At 53.5% G+C, this 17,254-nt stretch overlaps 1 protein-coding gene across 12 annotated transcripts in view; it reads right to left on the bottom strand.

Annotated features, from left to right (window-relative positions):
- The window catches only part of NIN (ninein), a 60,927-nt gene that overhangs the window by 32,491 nt on the left and 11,182 nt on the right, over nucleotides 1-17,254 (bottom strand). For all 12 annotated transcript variants that reach the window (XM_048306933.1, XM_048306935.1, XM_048306936.1 and 9 more), the window contains exons 3-8: nucleotides 16,089-16,170; nucleotides 8,902-9,065; nucleotides 4,063-4,102; nucleotides 2,600-2,787; nucleotides 1,435-1,581; nucleotides 328-495 (exon numbers count right to left, since the gene is read on the bottom strand). In XM_048306933.1, the coding sequence (XP_048162890.1) occupies nucleotides 328-495; nucleotides 1,435-1,581; nucleotides 2,600-2,787; nucleotides 4,063-4,102; nucleotides 8,902-9,065; nucleotides 16,089-16,170 (789 nt within the window). The remainder of the gene's footprint in view (nucleotides 1-327; nucleotides 496-1,434; nucleotides 1,582-2,599; nucleotides 2,788-4,062; nucleotides 4,103-8,901; nucleotides 9,066-16,088; nucleotides 16,171-17,254) is intronic.

Consider the following 17,254-nt stretch of genomic DNA (forward strand, 5'->3'; position numbering starts at 1 on the left):
GGAAATGACTGGAAAACTCCCAGAACTCTTGTCTCTAGCACTGGGAGTTTTTATAGAATTATAGAACGGTTTGGGTTGGAACAGATCTTAATCATCATCCAGTTCCACCTCCTGCCACGGGCAGGGACACCTTCCACTGTCCCAGGTTGCTCCAAGCCCTGTCCAACCTGGCCTTGGACACTTCCAGGGATTGAGCAGCCACAGCTTCCCCGTGGAAGTTTTAAAAGGAGTAAACCCAGGGATTTTGGAAAGGAAAAAATAACTCAGCTGCTGACACAGGGAGAAAAAAATACACATAACCACGGGTGAGATGGAGCTGGGGGTTACCTTCAGGATCTCCTGGCTGTTCTCTATGCCCTCCTGGTGCCAGCAGTCCAGGACCCCCTCCACGCAGCCGTAGCCCATCCCATCATCCAGGCTGGAGAAGAGGGAGAAGCCGATGGTGCTGGGCATGGCCGAGGGGGTGGTGGTGCGTCTCCCGCTCTCGTCGAAGGACTGTGAGAGAGGATGAGGGTGTGACGGGGCAAAGGCAGTGCCCAGAAGGGCTTATCAATGGAATTTCCCTTGCACTGCTCCAGAGATTAAGGATTAAGCTCTGCTTTTCCTCGCTGCCAAGCCAAAACCCGGCGGGAGCGCCGCTGCTGGCCTCACAGCACCGGGGCACAACCAGGCCCTCGGGACTGCAAATGAATCCGAGGAGGAGCAGTTTCAGAGCTGGCCTCAATGCTCCAGAAGGGTTTTCCACTGCTCATTTTTGGTTTGGAGTGTCACCTTCCCTAAAAGAGCTGCAGGGAGCATTTGCAGACGTGCTCTGGGTATGGCCCTCAGCTTCCAGGCAAAGACAGGGAGCAGATTTCAAATTCTCTCTCAGAAAAAAAGCAGTAATTGGAGTAGAGATGTGGGACCTGCATGTCCACAGCCTATCCCAGGCAGTGCTTCCCCCTGCACCCAGTTTATACTGGATGCCCCATCCTGGAAGTGTCCAAGGCCAGGCTGGATGGACCTTGGAACAACCTGGGATAGCAGAAGGTGTCCCTGCCCATGGCAGGGGGTGGAATGGGATGAGCTTTAAGGTCCCTTCCAACCCAAGCCACTCTGGAACTCTGCCAGTCTCTACCATTTCCACACTGCACTCCACAGGCTGCCAGAGCCCTCTCCGAGCCACAAAACTTCAAAGGGGAGCCACATCCCCTTTACCATGAGGGTGTTTTCTGTTTTATCTCCCCCAAATGAGCTTTTCCTGAGAGGGAATTTGAAATCTGCTTTTGGAGCAGCGTGGGCAGCTCACTGCCACCACCTCCACGGGGTAGGGAAGCCCTCACAGCCACCCCTCCAGGGACAAATGCTGAGGAAGAGGAGACGACAGGCTGGGTGGGAACTGTTCAGGAATTCTCCTGCTCCTCTGACCCCAGGATTCACCTCTCACTGTCTCACCTGCATGGACAGGTGCCGTTTCAGCTGCCGGTACGGAGTAGATGCTGAAGGTGTCAGAGATTTCCCATTTCTAAACAGGCCATAAAAGAAGTCCTCGATGCTCATGGTCCCATCTTGCTCCAGGTTATGGAGCACCTCTTCCAGCACCTGCAAGGAGACAGAAATGGTGTAAAAGGCCAAAAAAAAATCTAGCACAGAGAAAACATCCTATTCCCAAGGCTCCAAAAAGAGCAAAGCAAGAGTTACCTGGTACCTCAGCCTAACCCATTTCCATGTCCTCCATATGGAAAATTGCAGGCACCATGAAAAAAAGCTCCTGGTCATCTTGGAGCCGCTGTTTAATGAGGCAGCATGAAAAAACCCTCATTTCATTCTGCTCCCGAGACAGGGTGACCTCAGGAATTCAGCTCAAGGTACTGAGACAGATGCCAAACCCTAAGCAGCTTGAAGTGACCAGGCAAAAAAACCCCCTAAGACACTGCAAGGTTATCATAAATCTGTTTTATGCTTCGGGCCACGCTGCTTTCTCAAAAGCAGGACTGGAGATGTTCAGATTATTTCTTTGTCTACAGTTTATCTTTTCCATTTTCTGCCTTAATACCCTGAAAACATTCCATTGTGGATGCTGCAAAGGAATACCTGCTCAGAAACATGCTCTGTGGAGGAAATTATTACAAGCACGTTATCTTAAGATGCAAAAAATCTGACTTTTTTAATAAAACTAAATCCTAAGTTGAAAAGAGCCTTTTTTTTTTTTTTTTGATAAAGATTTCATTTTGTCGTGGGCTCTTGCTGCAGGACAGAAAGAGCCCACAGGCCTTCACAAAGTCAAAAGCAACCACCTATGAATATTTAACCCATATTTGCTGTCCAGCTAGAAAATTCCTAGGATTAAGGAGAAATGCTTGGAATCTCAGCCATGTTTTTAAACTCCAGCTCACTCTGTGATGGCATGAGGAGACACGCATGCCACGGTTCGAGCTAGCAGCTGCCTTCTCCTACAGCAGCCTGATGGTTTGGCACCAAAAACCTTGCTGGAAAACCAGGAGCTGGAGCTGGAAACTCCTCTCCAAGTAGCCACCTGTGCTCGTGGTGAATCCCAGGAGGGATTTTGGGGGGCCCAGGTAGGGGCAGTGGTGGCACGGGTCCGTATGTGGTCGCTCACCTCCCCGGCCGCTGCGTGCAGCCCGTACTGCTCACAGATGGAAACCAGCTTCTTCCTGTTCAGGTGGCCATCCCTGGTGATCCCCAGGTGCTCACAGACCTCCTGAAGTTTCTCCTCGATCCAGTCTGGGCTCGGTGAGGCACCAGGGGAGGCGTTCAGGTCATCGGGGTTCCAGAAGCGCAGCTGTCCTGGAAATGGAGGAGATTGCTCTGGGGTCTGGAGTGGTCACCAAAACACCTGGGGGCTCTGCACCCCACTGGGGACCTGCTGCTGTGATGGGCAGAGCTCCTTCCTGGCTCTGCAGATCCCAAAGGATCATTTGTCTGAGTTCATCCTACTCAGAGCACACTTTGGATTTTAGGATATGGATACTGGTCCCAGCAGTATCGGACTCTACCGGGAGGTTCTGCTCAGCATTCCACTCACACGTGCCACCCCAGGGGAAGGAGCCTCGCGTCCACAGAATCATGGAACTGTTGAGGTTGGAAAAGCCCTCTAAGACCGTTGAGACCAAGTGCTCCCCAGCATGGCCAAGGTCAGCACTGACCCACATCCCCAAGTGCCACATCCACACGGCTTTTAATCCCTCCAAGGATGGGGACTCCCAGTGCCTGACCAGGTGCAGAGTGACCAGCTGGGACCGTGGCCAGGAGGATCTTTGGGAATGTGGAGGAGTCCAGTGGTCAACATGGGCTGGTGGCCAGGAAAGGGCAGCTCTGCTGCCTCAGCCACCAGCAGAGATGGAAAAAGGACCCTGCTACCCTGGGCAGTTATGGGATCAAGGGAGCTGCAAAGCCACCTCCTGGGGCTGGAAAAGCAGCTCTAGGAGAAAAAAGTTGTCCCCTTTGGATGGGAAAGGGGTTAGAGAGCAGATGAAATATGGAAGAGGTGCTGACCTAATTAAAAGGAAGTTATTTATGATGAAGATGGTAAAACGCTGGCACAGGGTGTCCAGAGAAATTTCCCATCACTGGAAGTGTCCAACACCAGGTTGGACAGGGCTTGGAGCACTTCCTATCCACTTCCTGGGATAGTGGAAGGTGTCCCTGCCCATGGCAGGAGGTGGCACTGGATGGGCTTTACAGTCCCTTCCAAACCATTCCATGACTTTATAGCTCCGTGACAATTAGGGAACATTTAATGACTGGTCCCTGCTGACATCCAGTGCCCACCGGGCTCCACTACAGCCAGAGCCCCCCGGGGCAGGAGTGGGGACCAGGACAGAGGTCAGGGAGACCAGGAACACCCACAGCAGGATGAAGAGGGCAGAGGGGGTGCGGCACAAGATGCGCCCTGCGTCAGCTTTCATCCCCAGCTTAGGGGGATGCCCCAGCTTGCTGAGCTCTGCACCAGCCGGGCTGGGATGCTCCACACACCCAGAGACCCTCTCCACGTGCTCCTCTGATCCCTCTTCAGAGCTGAAATGAGAACAAGCACATCCAGGTGCTGCTCTTTGCTCTTACCCTCGGCCTCGTACTCCTCGCTGCCTCGCGTCTTCCAGTGCTGGGGAGAAAACAAAAGGTTCCCAAGTTATTACTACTGCAAGACATCCCCGGAATGAAAGGGACTCTGGGATCAGCATCCAAGGAGCTGCAGGGCTCCAGCAATGCCGCTGGGCTTTCATCTCCCTGTTCCCTGCAGGCTGGGCTGGGAATCCAGGGCTCTTTGATCCTGCCTTGTTCTGGCACGTGTGGCTCTCCGGTGGGGAGAAACCACAGAGATGCCTAAAGCCCCACAAATGACCCAGGAGAGGGAACAGATCAGAGCCTGGCAGGGTGCTGGGGAGGGAGGCAGAGGATTTCCCTTCCAAGCAAACCATGCTGCTTTTCTTTGAGGTATTGATGGTCGAGGGGATGGGGATGCAGGGAAGATCATGGGCTGCACAGAGCTGGGTTATCTTTTCCTTCCAGAACCTTATTTGCCCCTATTTTGCCCCATATTCAGCCAAGCCAAATCCAGAAGTCCTCCACTAACTGCAGCTCTGTAACAGGAGAGAGCTATGCTGTCAACAAGCTCTTTACTGAGCTTAACAGAGGGGAAAAAACCCACTCTTTGGTGGTCTTAAACCATCCCGCTCCCTCTGGCAGCATCCCATCAGCTCAGGCAGCACCAGGAGCAAAAGTACAGCATTTAAGGTGATTTCCTCATGTACTACACGTTGTACCAGCCCAGGGTATTTACTCCCACGTGATGCTCTCCAACATTAACTTCTGCTTTAGCAGTGGCAGATGTTGCCTCTGCAGCGGTACAAGTGGATACTTCTGCCTGCACGTGACTGATGGATTTGGAGTCAAAGTCACCCAGGACATAAAGAGGCTCTAAATCATCACAGAAAAGTTCAATACATCTCATTCAGATTACAGCTAAAAGCCATTAATCTACAACGTTGCCATGGAAACTGGATTAGGTCACTGGACTTTTTTTAGCTCTGCTGCTGTTCCCGTTTCAGCTGCTGGACCAGGCAAGGGCCCTTTGCTGCCGCAGCATCGCAACATCCCCTGAGGGACGGAAAGCAGGAGCTGAGGCAACAGGTGCCATCAAATCCCATCCCTGCAAGTTCTTTACAAGGAGGATGGCAAAACACCGGCACAGGGTGCCCAGAGAAGCTGTGGCTGCCCCTGGATCCCTGGAAGTGCCCAAGGCCAGGCTGGACAGGGCTTGGAGCAGCCTGGGACAGTGGAAGATGTCCCTGCCCATGGCAGGGGGTGGAACGAGATGGACTTTAAGGTCCCTTCCAACCCAAACCGTTCTGGGATTCTGTGAAATTTCCATCTGAAAATGCAGAAAACTTTGTGCAGAGAGAGGGTCTGCTTGAGTCCCAGAGATCCCACCGTGCAGGCACCCATCCTCATCCTCACCTAAGACAGCTGGGACACTGAGGGGAACCGGGCAGTGATGCTCAGGAGGCAGATCCTCTGCGTCCAAGTCTTTTTGCATATGCAACATCAATACTTTTATATAGAATCAGATTAATTCAGCACCAGAACCCCCTCACTTCAAGGACTTGCAGCAAAACCAGACAAGCTGCTGCTGTCCCATTCCTGGAAGTGTTCAAAGCCAGACTGAACAGGGCTTGGAGCACCCTGGGCTAGTGGAAGGTGTCCCAGCCCATGGCAGGGGGTGGAATGGGATGAGCTTTAAGCTCCCTTCCAACCCAAACCATTCTGGGATTCCATGAAACCACAACAACCCCATAAACACCAACAACCTGAAGAAAGAACAAAGCCAGGGGGCTGTGGGCTGGCAACCCCCTGACAGCGACCCCGGGGCGCTCGTGTGACCTCCCTCCCTCCCTCCCTGTGCAGGGCTCGGGGGTCCCTTTGTGCGCGGGGGGCTCGGGGTCGGCCACCGCCAGCGAGGGGACAAAGAGGGGCCGGGGCAGGCATGGGGGGAGGTGGACATCCCGATGTCAGGCACTCATTGTCCCCCAGCCCCGGCAGTGCTACAGCTGGCCACGGGTCACACACACGGGGATCCCAGGAATGCGTTATCCTTCGGGAGGCGCGTGCTCGGCCGGCCTGGGGAGCAGATGGCCGTGGCTTTGAATGCTGCGGCGCGGGGCCGGGCGAGCATCTGCAGCCTGTGCCGTTTGCTCTGCCCAGAACAAGGCAGCAGCCACCTCTCCCCCCTGCCATCTGCTCCAGCCAGACAGACCTTTGTTCTCCCCCAGAATATATTGCTAATTAAGATGATGATCAGGAGCGCACGCCGAGCCCGCGCTGCTCCGCACGCCACGAGGCGAGCCCTCGCCCCAGTGCTGGTGGGCCCCGCTCTTCCCAGATCCACACAGCAGCTCCCTGGGCTGAGCAGCCCGAGCAGAGACCCCAAAAAAGCTGTCAAATCTCCACACCTCGCTTTGCCAGGTACCTTCAGCTCCAAAGCACCAGCCACACCAGAAACGCACCTTTTCTGGAGGCAGCCTCTATCCTGAGCTGTTATCCACAAATCCCGTCTTTCCAGGGCAGTCCCACTTTGGGAGTCTCACATTGAGGACCCAAACCCCAGGAGTTTCAACCTGAGGCTCCCAGAATGTTTTGCTCCAAGGCCAGGCCATGCTGGAAACAACTCTGTGCAGAAGCAAACACAGAGGATGGGAGCAAGAAGCTCCAGCAGGCACTGAAGAGACAGAACTGGGATGTGCCAGCAGAGTCTACAAACTCAAGGCCAGGTTGGATAGGGCTTGGAGCAACCTGGACTAATGGAAAGTGTCCCTGCCCATGGCAGAAGGCTGGAATGAGATGGGTTTTAGGGTGCTTTCCAACCCAAGCCATTCTGGGATTGCATGAACCTGCAAGTAGGAGGGACCTTTCCCAGAGCAGAGCCAGGAGCTGGGGAAGGAGAGGTGACAGATGCTCCATGGTGAGGTTTGGAAGGCAGCACAGCCAGCATCCAGCTCCTGCAGGCCAGAGGGACCCTCAGGATCCTACCACCACCCCTGTACTCACAGCAGGGTCAGTGCCAAACCCAGACCCAGCTGCTCATTACTTTATCCAACAGCACCTGAAAAAATCCCTGGGGATGGAGGTCAGGGAGCCTCCCTGGGCAGTCGAGCCCAGAGCAGCCTCCCAGCCTCTCCTCTGATGTTTACGAGGGGAGGGAGGGAAGGAAACCTCTCAGACAGAGCCTGAGCCCTTTTAATTGGCACTGCTTGGGAGCAAGCACCAATTAAGGCACCCTGTCCCAGTTCCCAGGCCAGGGACAGCCCGGGCCGGGGGCAGGCTTGCGGAACGCTGGCAGCAGCGGCGTGTTTGTACACACAACAGGAGAGAACCGGGCAAACGCTGCTCCCTGGGCCAAATCCCAAGGAGTCAGTGCATCAGGAGCCTCCAACACTCCCCTGGGACCCCTCAGCAGCTTCCAGCATTTCCATGCATACCAAGAGGATCTACTTTAGGGAACGAGACAGCAGTGCTGATAAAGTAGGGATTTCACAAGCTGAGCCTGTTTTTTGCTCCAGTTGCAAGGGAATTAACCATCCCACCAGCCCAAAAGGAGCATTCCCAGCAGGAGACTGATCCAGCCCCCACGGCACAGCCTGGTTGCACACCAGCTGGGTTAATTAACTGACCTTGTTAATAGACTACCCTTTACACCTCCGTGACAGCTAAAACTGAGGGGTAAGATTAGAGTAGCCTCTTCCACCAAGGACATCACTTCCCTGGGGAGCGTGGGCGGATTAACATCGATTCCAAGGTCAGGGCAGCCCATGTGGCCAACACCAGGAGATGGATGAGCATCCCTGTGGCGGTGAGCAAAGGTCACCGGGAGTAGGGAAAAGCAGCTGGGTGTGGTGGAAAAGCTTTTCTTTGAGGTGTTGGTTTGGGGTTTTTTTTTATCATTTTTAAGCTCAGGAACAATACTGAAATCACAGAAATTGGAAATTCCTCCCTTGCTTTTCCACACAGGGTTGGGTGTCCCCCTGCAAATGTGGCTGCAGAGGCTCCCAACTCCAAGTGAAGCCAGGAGACAGAGCAGGGAGAAGGCAGCAATGCTTCTCCCTCCCAGTGGAAAAAATCCCACCACATGCTCCTGAATCAACAATACTTGGCACAGCAGGGCAGGCTGGAAGCAGCCCAGCTCCAGGGAAAAGCCGCTGTGGCCGTACACTAACACACAGCACCAACCCCAACCACTCGGCTCCTTTGGCTTTCCTGTCTGGGGAAGCAAGAGGAGATTCTGGGATTGAAAGCACTGGCACAAAGAGAGCCACAAATCTGGAGCACAAAACCAGGAATATGGATTTTTTGAGCAATTAGATGCCTCTGTCCCAGAGCAGCTGCAGGCTCTGGGCTCTGCTGCCCACCACCCCTTTTCCCCATCCCTTCTGCTGGAGCCACAGCCGGATTTTGGCAGCTGCCCTAATGGATGTGGACATGCTCCGTCTGCTCCCCGCCCACACCTCGTTAGCCACGGAGGCAGTGGCTCAGCCCTCGCTTAATTGCTGGCCCACGCTCCAGCCAGGAGCCAGCGGCGCCAGGAGCAAGTCACCCCTGGCTTCTTCCCGACTTCCCACAGCACACGGAGCAAGGGAGACGTTGCCTGGCATGGCTAATCCCTAGGGACAGGCATAGAGGGTGGCCAGTGCCTTTACTGGGACATCCCAACCCCCTTTGGATGTGGGGATCAGCCATGTGTCCAGAGGTGACAAGGCCAGCCCAACACCCATCCTAGGGACAGGCAAGGACGGTGACCAGTGCCTTTACTGGGAAGGCTCCAAGCACATCCAAACCTCACTGGATGTGGGGAGCAGCAATGTCCAGAGGTGAGAAGGCCACCCCAACACCCATCCCCTCCCTGCTCACCTCCTGGCTGGAGGCGATGTGTGCGGGATGCGCTTCCTCGCTCAGCGGCTCGATGACCGTCACCTCGGCAAAGTCCTCCCCCGACTCCTGGAACTCCGGCAGGGAACGGCGCCCGTAGCGTTTGCCACCTTTGATGTACTTGGGTTGTGCTTCTGGGGAGGAATCTGGGGAATCCGAGCACAAAACACATCAGGAATGTGATTTTGGAGCTCTCTCGGGGCTGGTTTGTTGGGCGGAATTCTGAGCACCCGATTGCCACCACCGTTCCCGGTGGGCAAGCGCCAGCGGCTGCTCCATGGATCGTCACCACCCTCACCAGGGCTTTTGGTCCGATGGGTTCGAATTGGTTCTGCTCCCTGCCAACAAAAGCTGTCACAAAGTGGAACCAGAGCTTGTTCTTCTCTTCCTCACCTTTCCCCACTTCCCAGATCAAGTTAACAGGATGGGGGGGGGGTAAAACCCCTGAACCTTGCCAGGAGCCTTGGATGGAAAGTCCATTAGGCCTCTCCTCCTTGCACTAATCTGCATTAGCAGCACCAGGCAGGTTTAATTAGGGACAGAGTTGCACTGTGGCAGCTCAAGTCTCCAGATCCCGCAGACACCTGGGCGGCCGCCGCTGCTTTCCGTGGATTTGAATTTCAGCTCCATTAAAAATGCCCGAACAACCGGGCAAGTGGAAAAAAATTGGGCAAGTCTGGAGGGGGGCCGACAGGAGCAGCTGATCTGGGCGATGGTGGGGCAGGTCCCAGCCTGTGCTGAGCAGCCAAAGCCAACTGCAAGATCTAAATAACCCTTTGGAGTCATCATCTAATTACAGGGGCTCCACATTCCCCGGCTCCAGCTTCCCGCAGCAAGCTCCTGCCTTTGGAGACTGAATTATCCGGGAGCACTCGCAGGCGAGGATCAAAACAAAAAAATAAATAAGCACGTTTTGGGCTGTTTTCAGTGAGAATCCTCTGACGTCTGGAGCAGGGGGCAAATTAAACGAAGGACCAAATTAACCAGGGATTCAATTAGGGGAAGGCTCCGTGCCACGCTTTGTTTCAGTGTTTGCTAACCTGACTGCCGAAACCCCCCCAGGACTCCATCATCTTTTATTTTCCGCCACTTGCAGTGGCAAGAGCAGCAGCTTTTGAAAATTTTATTTGCAGAGGGCTCTGATATAAAAGAAATGCAAGAGCACAATACTAATAAGGCACAGGGAAGCTGCTCCACCATTGACAAAGGACACACGGAAAGCAGCGGGTCTCCAAACCCCCCTACCCAAATGCCTCCTCGGATAATATTCCTTTAGATATGGGAAGAAAAGGCTTCGAGCTTGTTAGAGGGGGAAAAATATTCCACAACTTAGCTATGCAATGAATTATAAAATACACAGGCCGAGGAGCGCTTTGATTCCTGCAGCCCCGCACTCCATCCAGCCGCGGTGCAGCTCTAGGGAACCAACCCAGCACCCGTGTTTGAACAAGGCCATTTTAACAAGATTTGCTGCAGCTGGGACTCAGCACATGAAAGTTGGGCGATGGAGTGCGCCGATAGAAAAATCAGGAGGAGACAGGCTGATTAAGGAAGAGCCCCAGAACAAAAGCAAACCTTATCACTCCTATTAAAGCCTGCCCGGTGGTGAACAATCTCCATCCAGCAGCTCTCTCTGAAATGCTAATATTTGTGGCTACTCATTCACCCAGTTATTTTACTCCCTCCCGCACAAGAGAGGGTTGGGAGCTTTGTTTTTCTTCAGGAATCATTTTTATTATTCCTAAGACAGAGCTGTACCTCCGTGCCCATCTGTCTTTGGAGAGATGGAGGAGGGGGAAGAAGCTGGAATTCAGCAATAGTGAAGCTACGGCTAAATTTCCTCCTGGATTTCCCGAAGAATCCCATTCCCAACCCCTCCACACTGACTGTGTTTACCCACTGCTGCAGCTGGAAATTCAGTGGTCTAATGGAAGGTGTCCCTGCTCATGGCAGGGGGTTGGAATGAGATGGTTTTCAAAGTCCCTTCCAACCCAAAGCGCTCTGTGACTCTCTGAAACACGAGTGCCTTCACGCTGTGCCCCCTGCAAGCACGGGAATGGGAACAACAGGAGCACCTCCCCACTTCTGTGTTTTAAGCATTTGCAGGCTGGCAGCTGATTTCTCTCTTCTCTTTGCTCTGAGCACCACGGGCGAGCTTGTTTGCCTTTTGTAATTAAAAATGTGTGAAGCTCGAGAACATCCCCAGGAGGGAAAGGTGACCCTTCACAGCTTGAGGAGAACAAAGTTTGCTCCTGCTTTGCTCCAACTTCCAAACCAGCTGTGCCTGAGCCCAGCTGCTGAGGGGATCCCAGCTCAGGCACCCTGAAATCTCATTTCCAGAGCCAGGCTGCTCTTGTTAACACTGGGTTACCACTCTTCCCTTACCACATCCTGCAGCCCCATCCCTGGAAGCACAAATCCATCTCCTTTCCAGCACCATCACCTCTCAACCAGGTGTACACAGACACCTCCCACACCTGCAGCATCCTCTAAGCCTCTCCATCTCCTGCTGTCCCAACCCAACCCCCCAGCACAGCAGCTGGTGCCCTTGATGTCCCCACTATTCTCAATATTTAGGGAATGCTGAGCACACACAAAATGAAAAAGCAGCCAGCCATGCTTCCTGAATGCAGGATGAGCTGAACGGAACAGGTTCTCATTCCCAGCCAAAAACTGAGGAGGAAGCATTAGAGAATCATTAAATCTGGAAAAGACCTCCGAGGTCATCAAGTCCAACCTCAGATGGAAAGAGCTGCTCAACCCACGTGTGTTTTTAGAGGCACAGGAGGAGCAGGAAGATGTCAAAATCAAGCCTTTCACTGAGGCAGATGCCCATGAGACAGCCCTGTGTGCTATTTATCCCCAAAAATGCCAAGTATCCCCCCTGAACAGAGGGGGAGGATGCTCTGGTACCCACTCCTCCCTGCAAGACCAAGGTGAGATGCTGCTGCTCAGACCCCCACTATTGTGTGGCTGACAAATCACCAAGAAGGGGGGGGGGGGGGGGGGGAAGAGAAAAATAAAATAGGTTGAGCCCTCCCTGCTTCCTACAGCCCTCAGCAAGGCGTGGGCTTAGTAAAACCCACACTCCAGAGCTGGTGCCTAATTGGACACTGGGGTCTGATCTCCCCCCTGAACTGCCCCCAGGCTGGAGGAGGCTGAGAGAAGAAGCCTCTCACCTTCCTGCCCACTGCCCAGAGGGTTTGTGGCCCTCACAGTGCCCCCTGAAATAAAACAGCCCCCCCAGGCCTGCATTTCACGAGACCTCTCTGATGTAAGCGCCGCGGACAGAAACCATCAATTCCCTCTCTCACTCCCCCCTCCCATCCCAGCACTGAAACGTCTCCATGGCTGGAGATTTACACTTGATTTTCTGCCTTTCTGCGCCAGATAAGTCATTTCAAAATCCTGTTCTGCCCTCAGATGGGGAGGAGGAGGAGGCTCCCCTTCCCTGGGCCCAGCATCAAAGCCCTGGAGCGCAGACAAAAGGGGGTTTAGAGCAGGAAGACCCTCATCCCACAATCCCGGCGTTTAAAGGTGAAATTAATTTCCCTGCTGCTTAAGATTTGGAAGGGAGGGATGTTCCAGCTGCTGGGCAAAGCACAGGGCAGCCAGGATCTGCTAAATCCTAATCCCCTGAGGCAGCAGGTAAGTCTGAACTCCTTCAAGTCCCTATTTCGTAACTCAGGTTCAGCAGTGGAGGAAGAGAGGAGCTATGGCTGGGTCACCACAACCCAAAATCAACGGGTTTTGACCCAAAAATATTGTCTGTGCCTCAACCACCCCTGTCTGGGCCGTGGCACTGGTTTCATCCCCACAGATGGGGGCCCTTCCAAAGGGTATCATCCCCACCAGCTCCTTTTTGGGAGGGCACTTGTGTTGCCTCCAAAAGGAGGAGGAAAAAACCGGGAAGGAAAAAACCCAAACCCCCTCGTGACCATAGGGATGATGGCGTCAAACTGCTCTTTAATTTCTCCTGGGTGTTCCTGTAATCCTGCACTCCACCCTGGTAATCCCTCCCTAGCCCAGCTTCCACGCACTTTTTATTTGCTATAATGGGGAGGAAAAAAGCCTGATTTTTCCCCCCCCCCCAATCACCCACACAACTGGTTTGTTTTCATTCCTTTCCCCACTCTCAAATCTATTTTACTGTACCCAAGCTGCCCCCTCACTGCTGCAGTGACCCATGGACAAAGAGCAGCGGTGGCAGCAGCACCCAGCCCGGTCCCACAGGTCCCAAGAGCTAAAATGGTGATTATTTTCAACCCCATTCAAGCCTTTTTCTGCTTTTCCTGGAATCTCCCCATCCCTCTTCCCAGCAGAGCCAGGCTTTGCCCAGCCAGCTGATGCTCTGGTTCACAGCTGGGTCTGTGTCCCCACACTGACATCCTCGAGGGGACAGAGCTGATGACAGCAGCACTGGAGCTCTGCCTGCCTTGGTTTCCAGGGCTGCTCCCCAGGCAGAGCGCCTGCAGCACCATCTTCCCTGCCAGTCTTCCCTTTGCAAAGGGAATTTAGCCTCTTTGCCAAGAAGAAAAAAATAATATATAAATATACAAATATATAAATATACAAATATATCAGCTGCTCTCTGCAAGCCTGAGCACTGCTCCCAGCTGCCGCTTCCTCCCGAAATGAGGAAACCCCATCGGCTGCTTCTGCAGGAACTGCAGCACTTTTGGTTCCTTGTCCCCAGCCCCTGGGTCCTGCTGTGACCCCAGAGCCCCGTCACAGGATCAGTTTGGGTGGAAGGGACCTTAAAAATCATCTCCTTCCACCTCTGCCATGGGCAGGGACACCTTCCACTATCCCAGGCTGCTCCAAGCCCCAATGTCCAGCCTGGCCTTGGACACTTCCAGGGATCCAGGGGCAGCCACAGCTGCTCTGGGCACCCTGTGCCAGGGCCTGCCCATCCTCCCAGCCAGGAATTCCTTCCCAATATCCCATCCATCCCTGCCCTCTGGCAGTGGGAAGCCATTCCCTGTCCTGTCCCTCCAGGCTCTTGTGAATAATCCCTTTCCATGTTTCTTTTTGGCTGCCTACAGGTACTGGAAGGGGCTGTAAGCTTCTCTTCTCCAGCCTGAACAACCCCACTTCTCTCAGCCTTTCCTCACAGCAGAGGGGCTGCATCCATCCCTCTGTGCCTCCTCTGGACCCGCTCCAACAACTCTGTGTCCTTCCTGTCACCCCCTGGCTCCTTGAGCTGGGAGCATCCATGGGGACAAGGATGTGGGATCCCCTCGGCCATGTCACACAGACCAAACCCCCGAGCCCTCCAGTGCTCCCCAGTGACCTTCCCATCACCCAAATCCCTGGATAAAACCACGGCTTCACTGCACACAGCCTCTCCCTTCCAGAGCAAACTCCCCAGACGCAGCAAACAGCCTGCAAATCTCCCCCCACTCCAATCCCCCCCGCCAAATTAAATTTTCATTTAAATGATATGATTTAGAGCTCTTAACTCAATTTGTCCCAAGCCTGGGGCGGGCTGGAACACCAGCATTTCCACACTCCCTGACAGTTTGACACCAACAGCACAAAGCAGCTTGTTCTCCAAATCTCCAGTTTGATCTAAATTAAAAGAAGCAAAGACTTTGGCGTTAACCAACCTGTCAAAACGCATTAAAAATAAAATGCCTCCCAGGCCTGCCTGGCTCTGGCTCCCTACCTGCACCCCATGCCCTTTGATTTCCTGCCACTCCAACCCCAGCTGACAAACGTGTCCCCAAGGAGGGCTCTCCAGCTCCACTTGTAATTTCCCCTGCAATAACCCCAAATTTAGCCGTTTCTGGAAGATTTATTTACATTTCAATCAAGCTGGAGCTTCTCAGCCATATGATTCCCCCATAAATGCAGAATGCTGGATTAGTTCTGGCTCACTAGGGTGCTGGGGTTGCCTCCTGCCCTGTGCCAGCTCCTGAGCACGTCCTGACCTGCACTTGGAAATTCCATTAAGGAATGCCGGGTGCAAGAGCTGCCATCACCCCTCTCGAAGCATTAAGAGCTTTGGAAACGAGAGGTGGAAAATAAAAATAATCCATCAATCACAGCTCTTCAACCCTGTGGTTTTTGCAGCCTATTTAAAGGGGAAAGTTGTAATTTTGCTGGCAGGCTGCTCTCCCAAGAGTAGGATGCTCCAGGAGAGGAAACCTGGAGCTCCTCTCTCCCCCCCTTTGCTAAGCTGTTTTCTCCTTGGGGGATTTCACTCCCCTGCTGCTCCAAAGACAGGATTAGGGATTTACATACAGGTGTGATACCAGCTGGAGCTGCAGGGGCTCAGCCCTCACCACAGCTCCCAGTGCTCCCAGTCCCTGAAGGGGGGAAAACATTGAAGCTGCAACTGTATTTCCTGCCAAGGAAAGCCTAAAAAGCCACATTTTCAAGGCACACTGGAACAAAGCAAGGAAAAACCAGGACACTGAGGATTCACAGCACTGCCCCTGGACCCCTGGAAGTGTTCAAAGCCGGGTTGGATGGGACTTGGAGCAACCTGGGACAGTGGAAGGTGTCCCTGCCCATGGCAGGGGCATGGAATGAGATGGGCTTGAAGGTCCCTTCCCACTCAAGCCATTCTGCAATTCTCTGCCCAGCCCCAGCCTGGTTTCTCAGGGGCTTCACTTGTTCAGGAACACCTCTGGAGCAGCCTGCCTGTTTCCTGGGAGAAATACAGAGAAGCTTCCTACACCCAGCTCATCTCAGACACAAGGAAACAGAATGGACTTTAAAAAAATAAAAACCAACACCAGCCCCAGCTGGGAAAAAGCCCCAGCAGGAGCAGGAAACCAACTCTTCGACTGCCTGGCCACAACTCCCTGCTCCTAAAGCATCCCTGGCCACCAGGAGTGGTGTGGGATGGAGAGACCTGAGCCCATGTCACAGCCATGAGACATCCTGAGCATCTGAAGTGTGGTGCAGCTGTCTGCTCACAGCCATCCTGTGCCTCTCTGGGCATTTAGATCCTGGGGATGGGATAAGATGCCCAGTGGCTCTGAAAACACTTTTGTTCAGGCTCCACAACAGACCTGAACTCCCCTTTCTCCCAAGATCAGCCTTTTCTGCTTGGATGGCAGCACCTAAAAAGCACTTTCTCTTCTAAATTCCTCTGTGAGAGCCACCCACAACCACTTTGCCAATGAAAATGTACTGGTTTAGGTAATTTCAGTATTTACCTGGTTCTTGGAAGTGTTCTTCATTTGACAGGGTTCTGGATAAGATGAGGATAAGTGCTTCTTTAAACTGATCAAAGTGGACCTGTGGGGAAAAAAAGGAAGAAAAGAGAAAATCAGCTGGTGCAGGGAGTTAAATATGAGGCCAATAATCCAGCAGGAAGATGGGCAGCAGTGGGAATTGCTCAGATCACTGCCCCTGTGCCAATGGCCTTGGCAAGGGGCACAAAGGAACCCTGGAGAAGTGACAGCAAGGGACATGAAGACACAGCCAGCACCTCTGGGCACATGGGCAGAATCACTGCTACCACAGTAGGGCCCAAAGCCACGGATTTCATGCACTGGTTGGGTTTTTACATCAAGCAAAACGCTGAAACAACGGCCAAAGGAGCAGGGAGCATCTCCATCACTTGAAGTGACCCGGCCAAGGTCAGTGGCTCCTACAGTGAGACCATTCCTGACCAGGGATGAGATATTCCACTGTGGAAATGCTCCACTGCCCTAATTAAGCTTCAAAAACCACTTCCCAATGTGGATGGCAGAAAAATCCCTCCCTTTCCCGGGTAGCCCCACCCCAGCTCCTTCCACAAGGGCTGGACCAGGAATAGCAGGCCTGGAGTGGAGCTGGGAAAAACAGAGGGATGATCCCACCACTGAGGGGGTTTTTTCCCCTCCTTTTTTTCCATCTGTGCCTTCCTGGAAGGCCTCCTGCCTCCGGGCAGGAACAGTCACAGAGAGGCTGCAGCATCCTCCACAGCCGTGCCGGGGAATGTCAGCAATTCCAGCCGTGGGGGACAAGGAAACCCAGGGACAGCTGGAGAAGCTATTTGACATGGGTCAGTGGCGAGGCAGAGCTGGCTGCCACCGTCTCTTTTGGCTAAATAAATCTTGGAAGAATCTTTAGCATGGAACAAGAGATTTTGTATTTAAAGAAATGCAGAGCCTCCAGTGAGGCTGCTCTGGCTGGCAGAGGACGAAGCCAGAGCTGCAGTCAGAGGGATTTTTCACGCTGCTGGGGGAGGAACCAGCAGCAAAGTTCAGGTTTGAAGTTCCCCAGTGTTTTCTTAGGATCTAGGCAGCTCAAAAAAAGGCCAACAAGCTCCCTGGCAGGGAGGGGGTCACAGGTGAGCACCTCATGCCACAGCTCAGGTCCTGCCAATCACCCCTGA

The sequence above is a fragment of the Corvus hawaiiensis genome, chromosome 6, assembly GCF_020740725.1.
Source record: "Corvus hawaiiensis isolate bCorHaw1 chromosome 6, bCorHaw1.pri.cur, whole genome shotgun sequence".
NCBI lineage: Eukaryota > Metazoa > Chordata > Aves > Passeriformes > Corvidae > Corvus > Corvus hawaiiensis.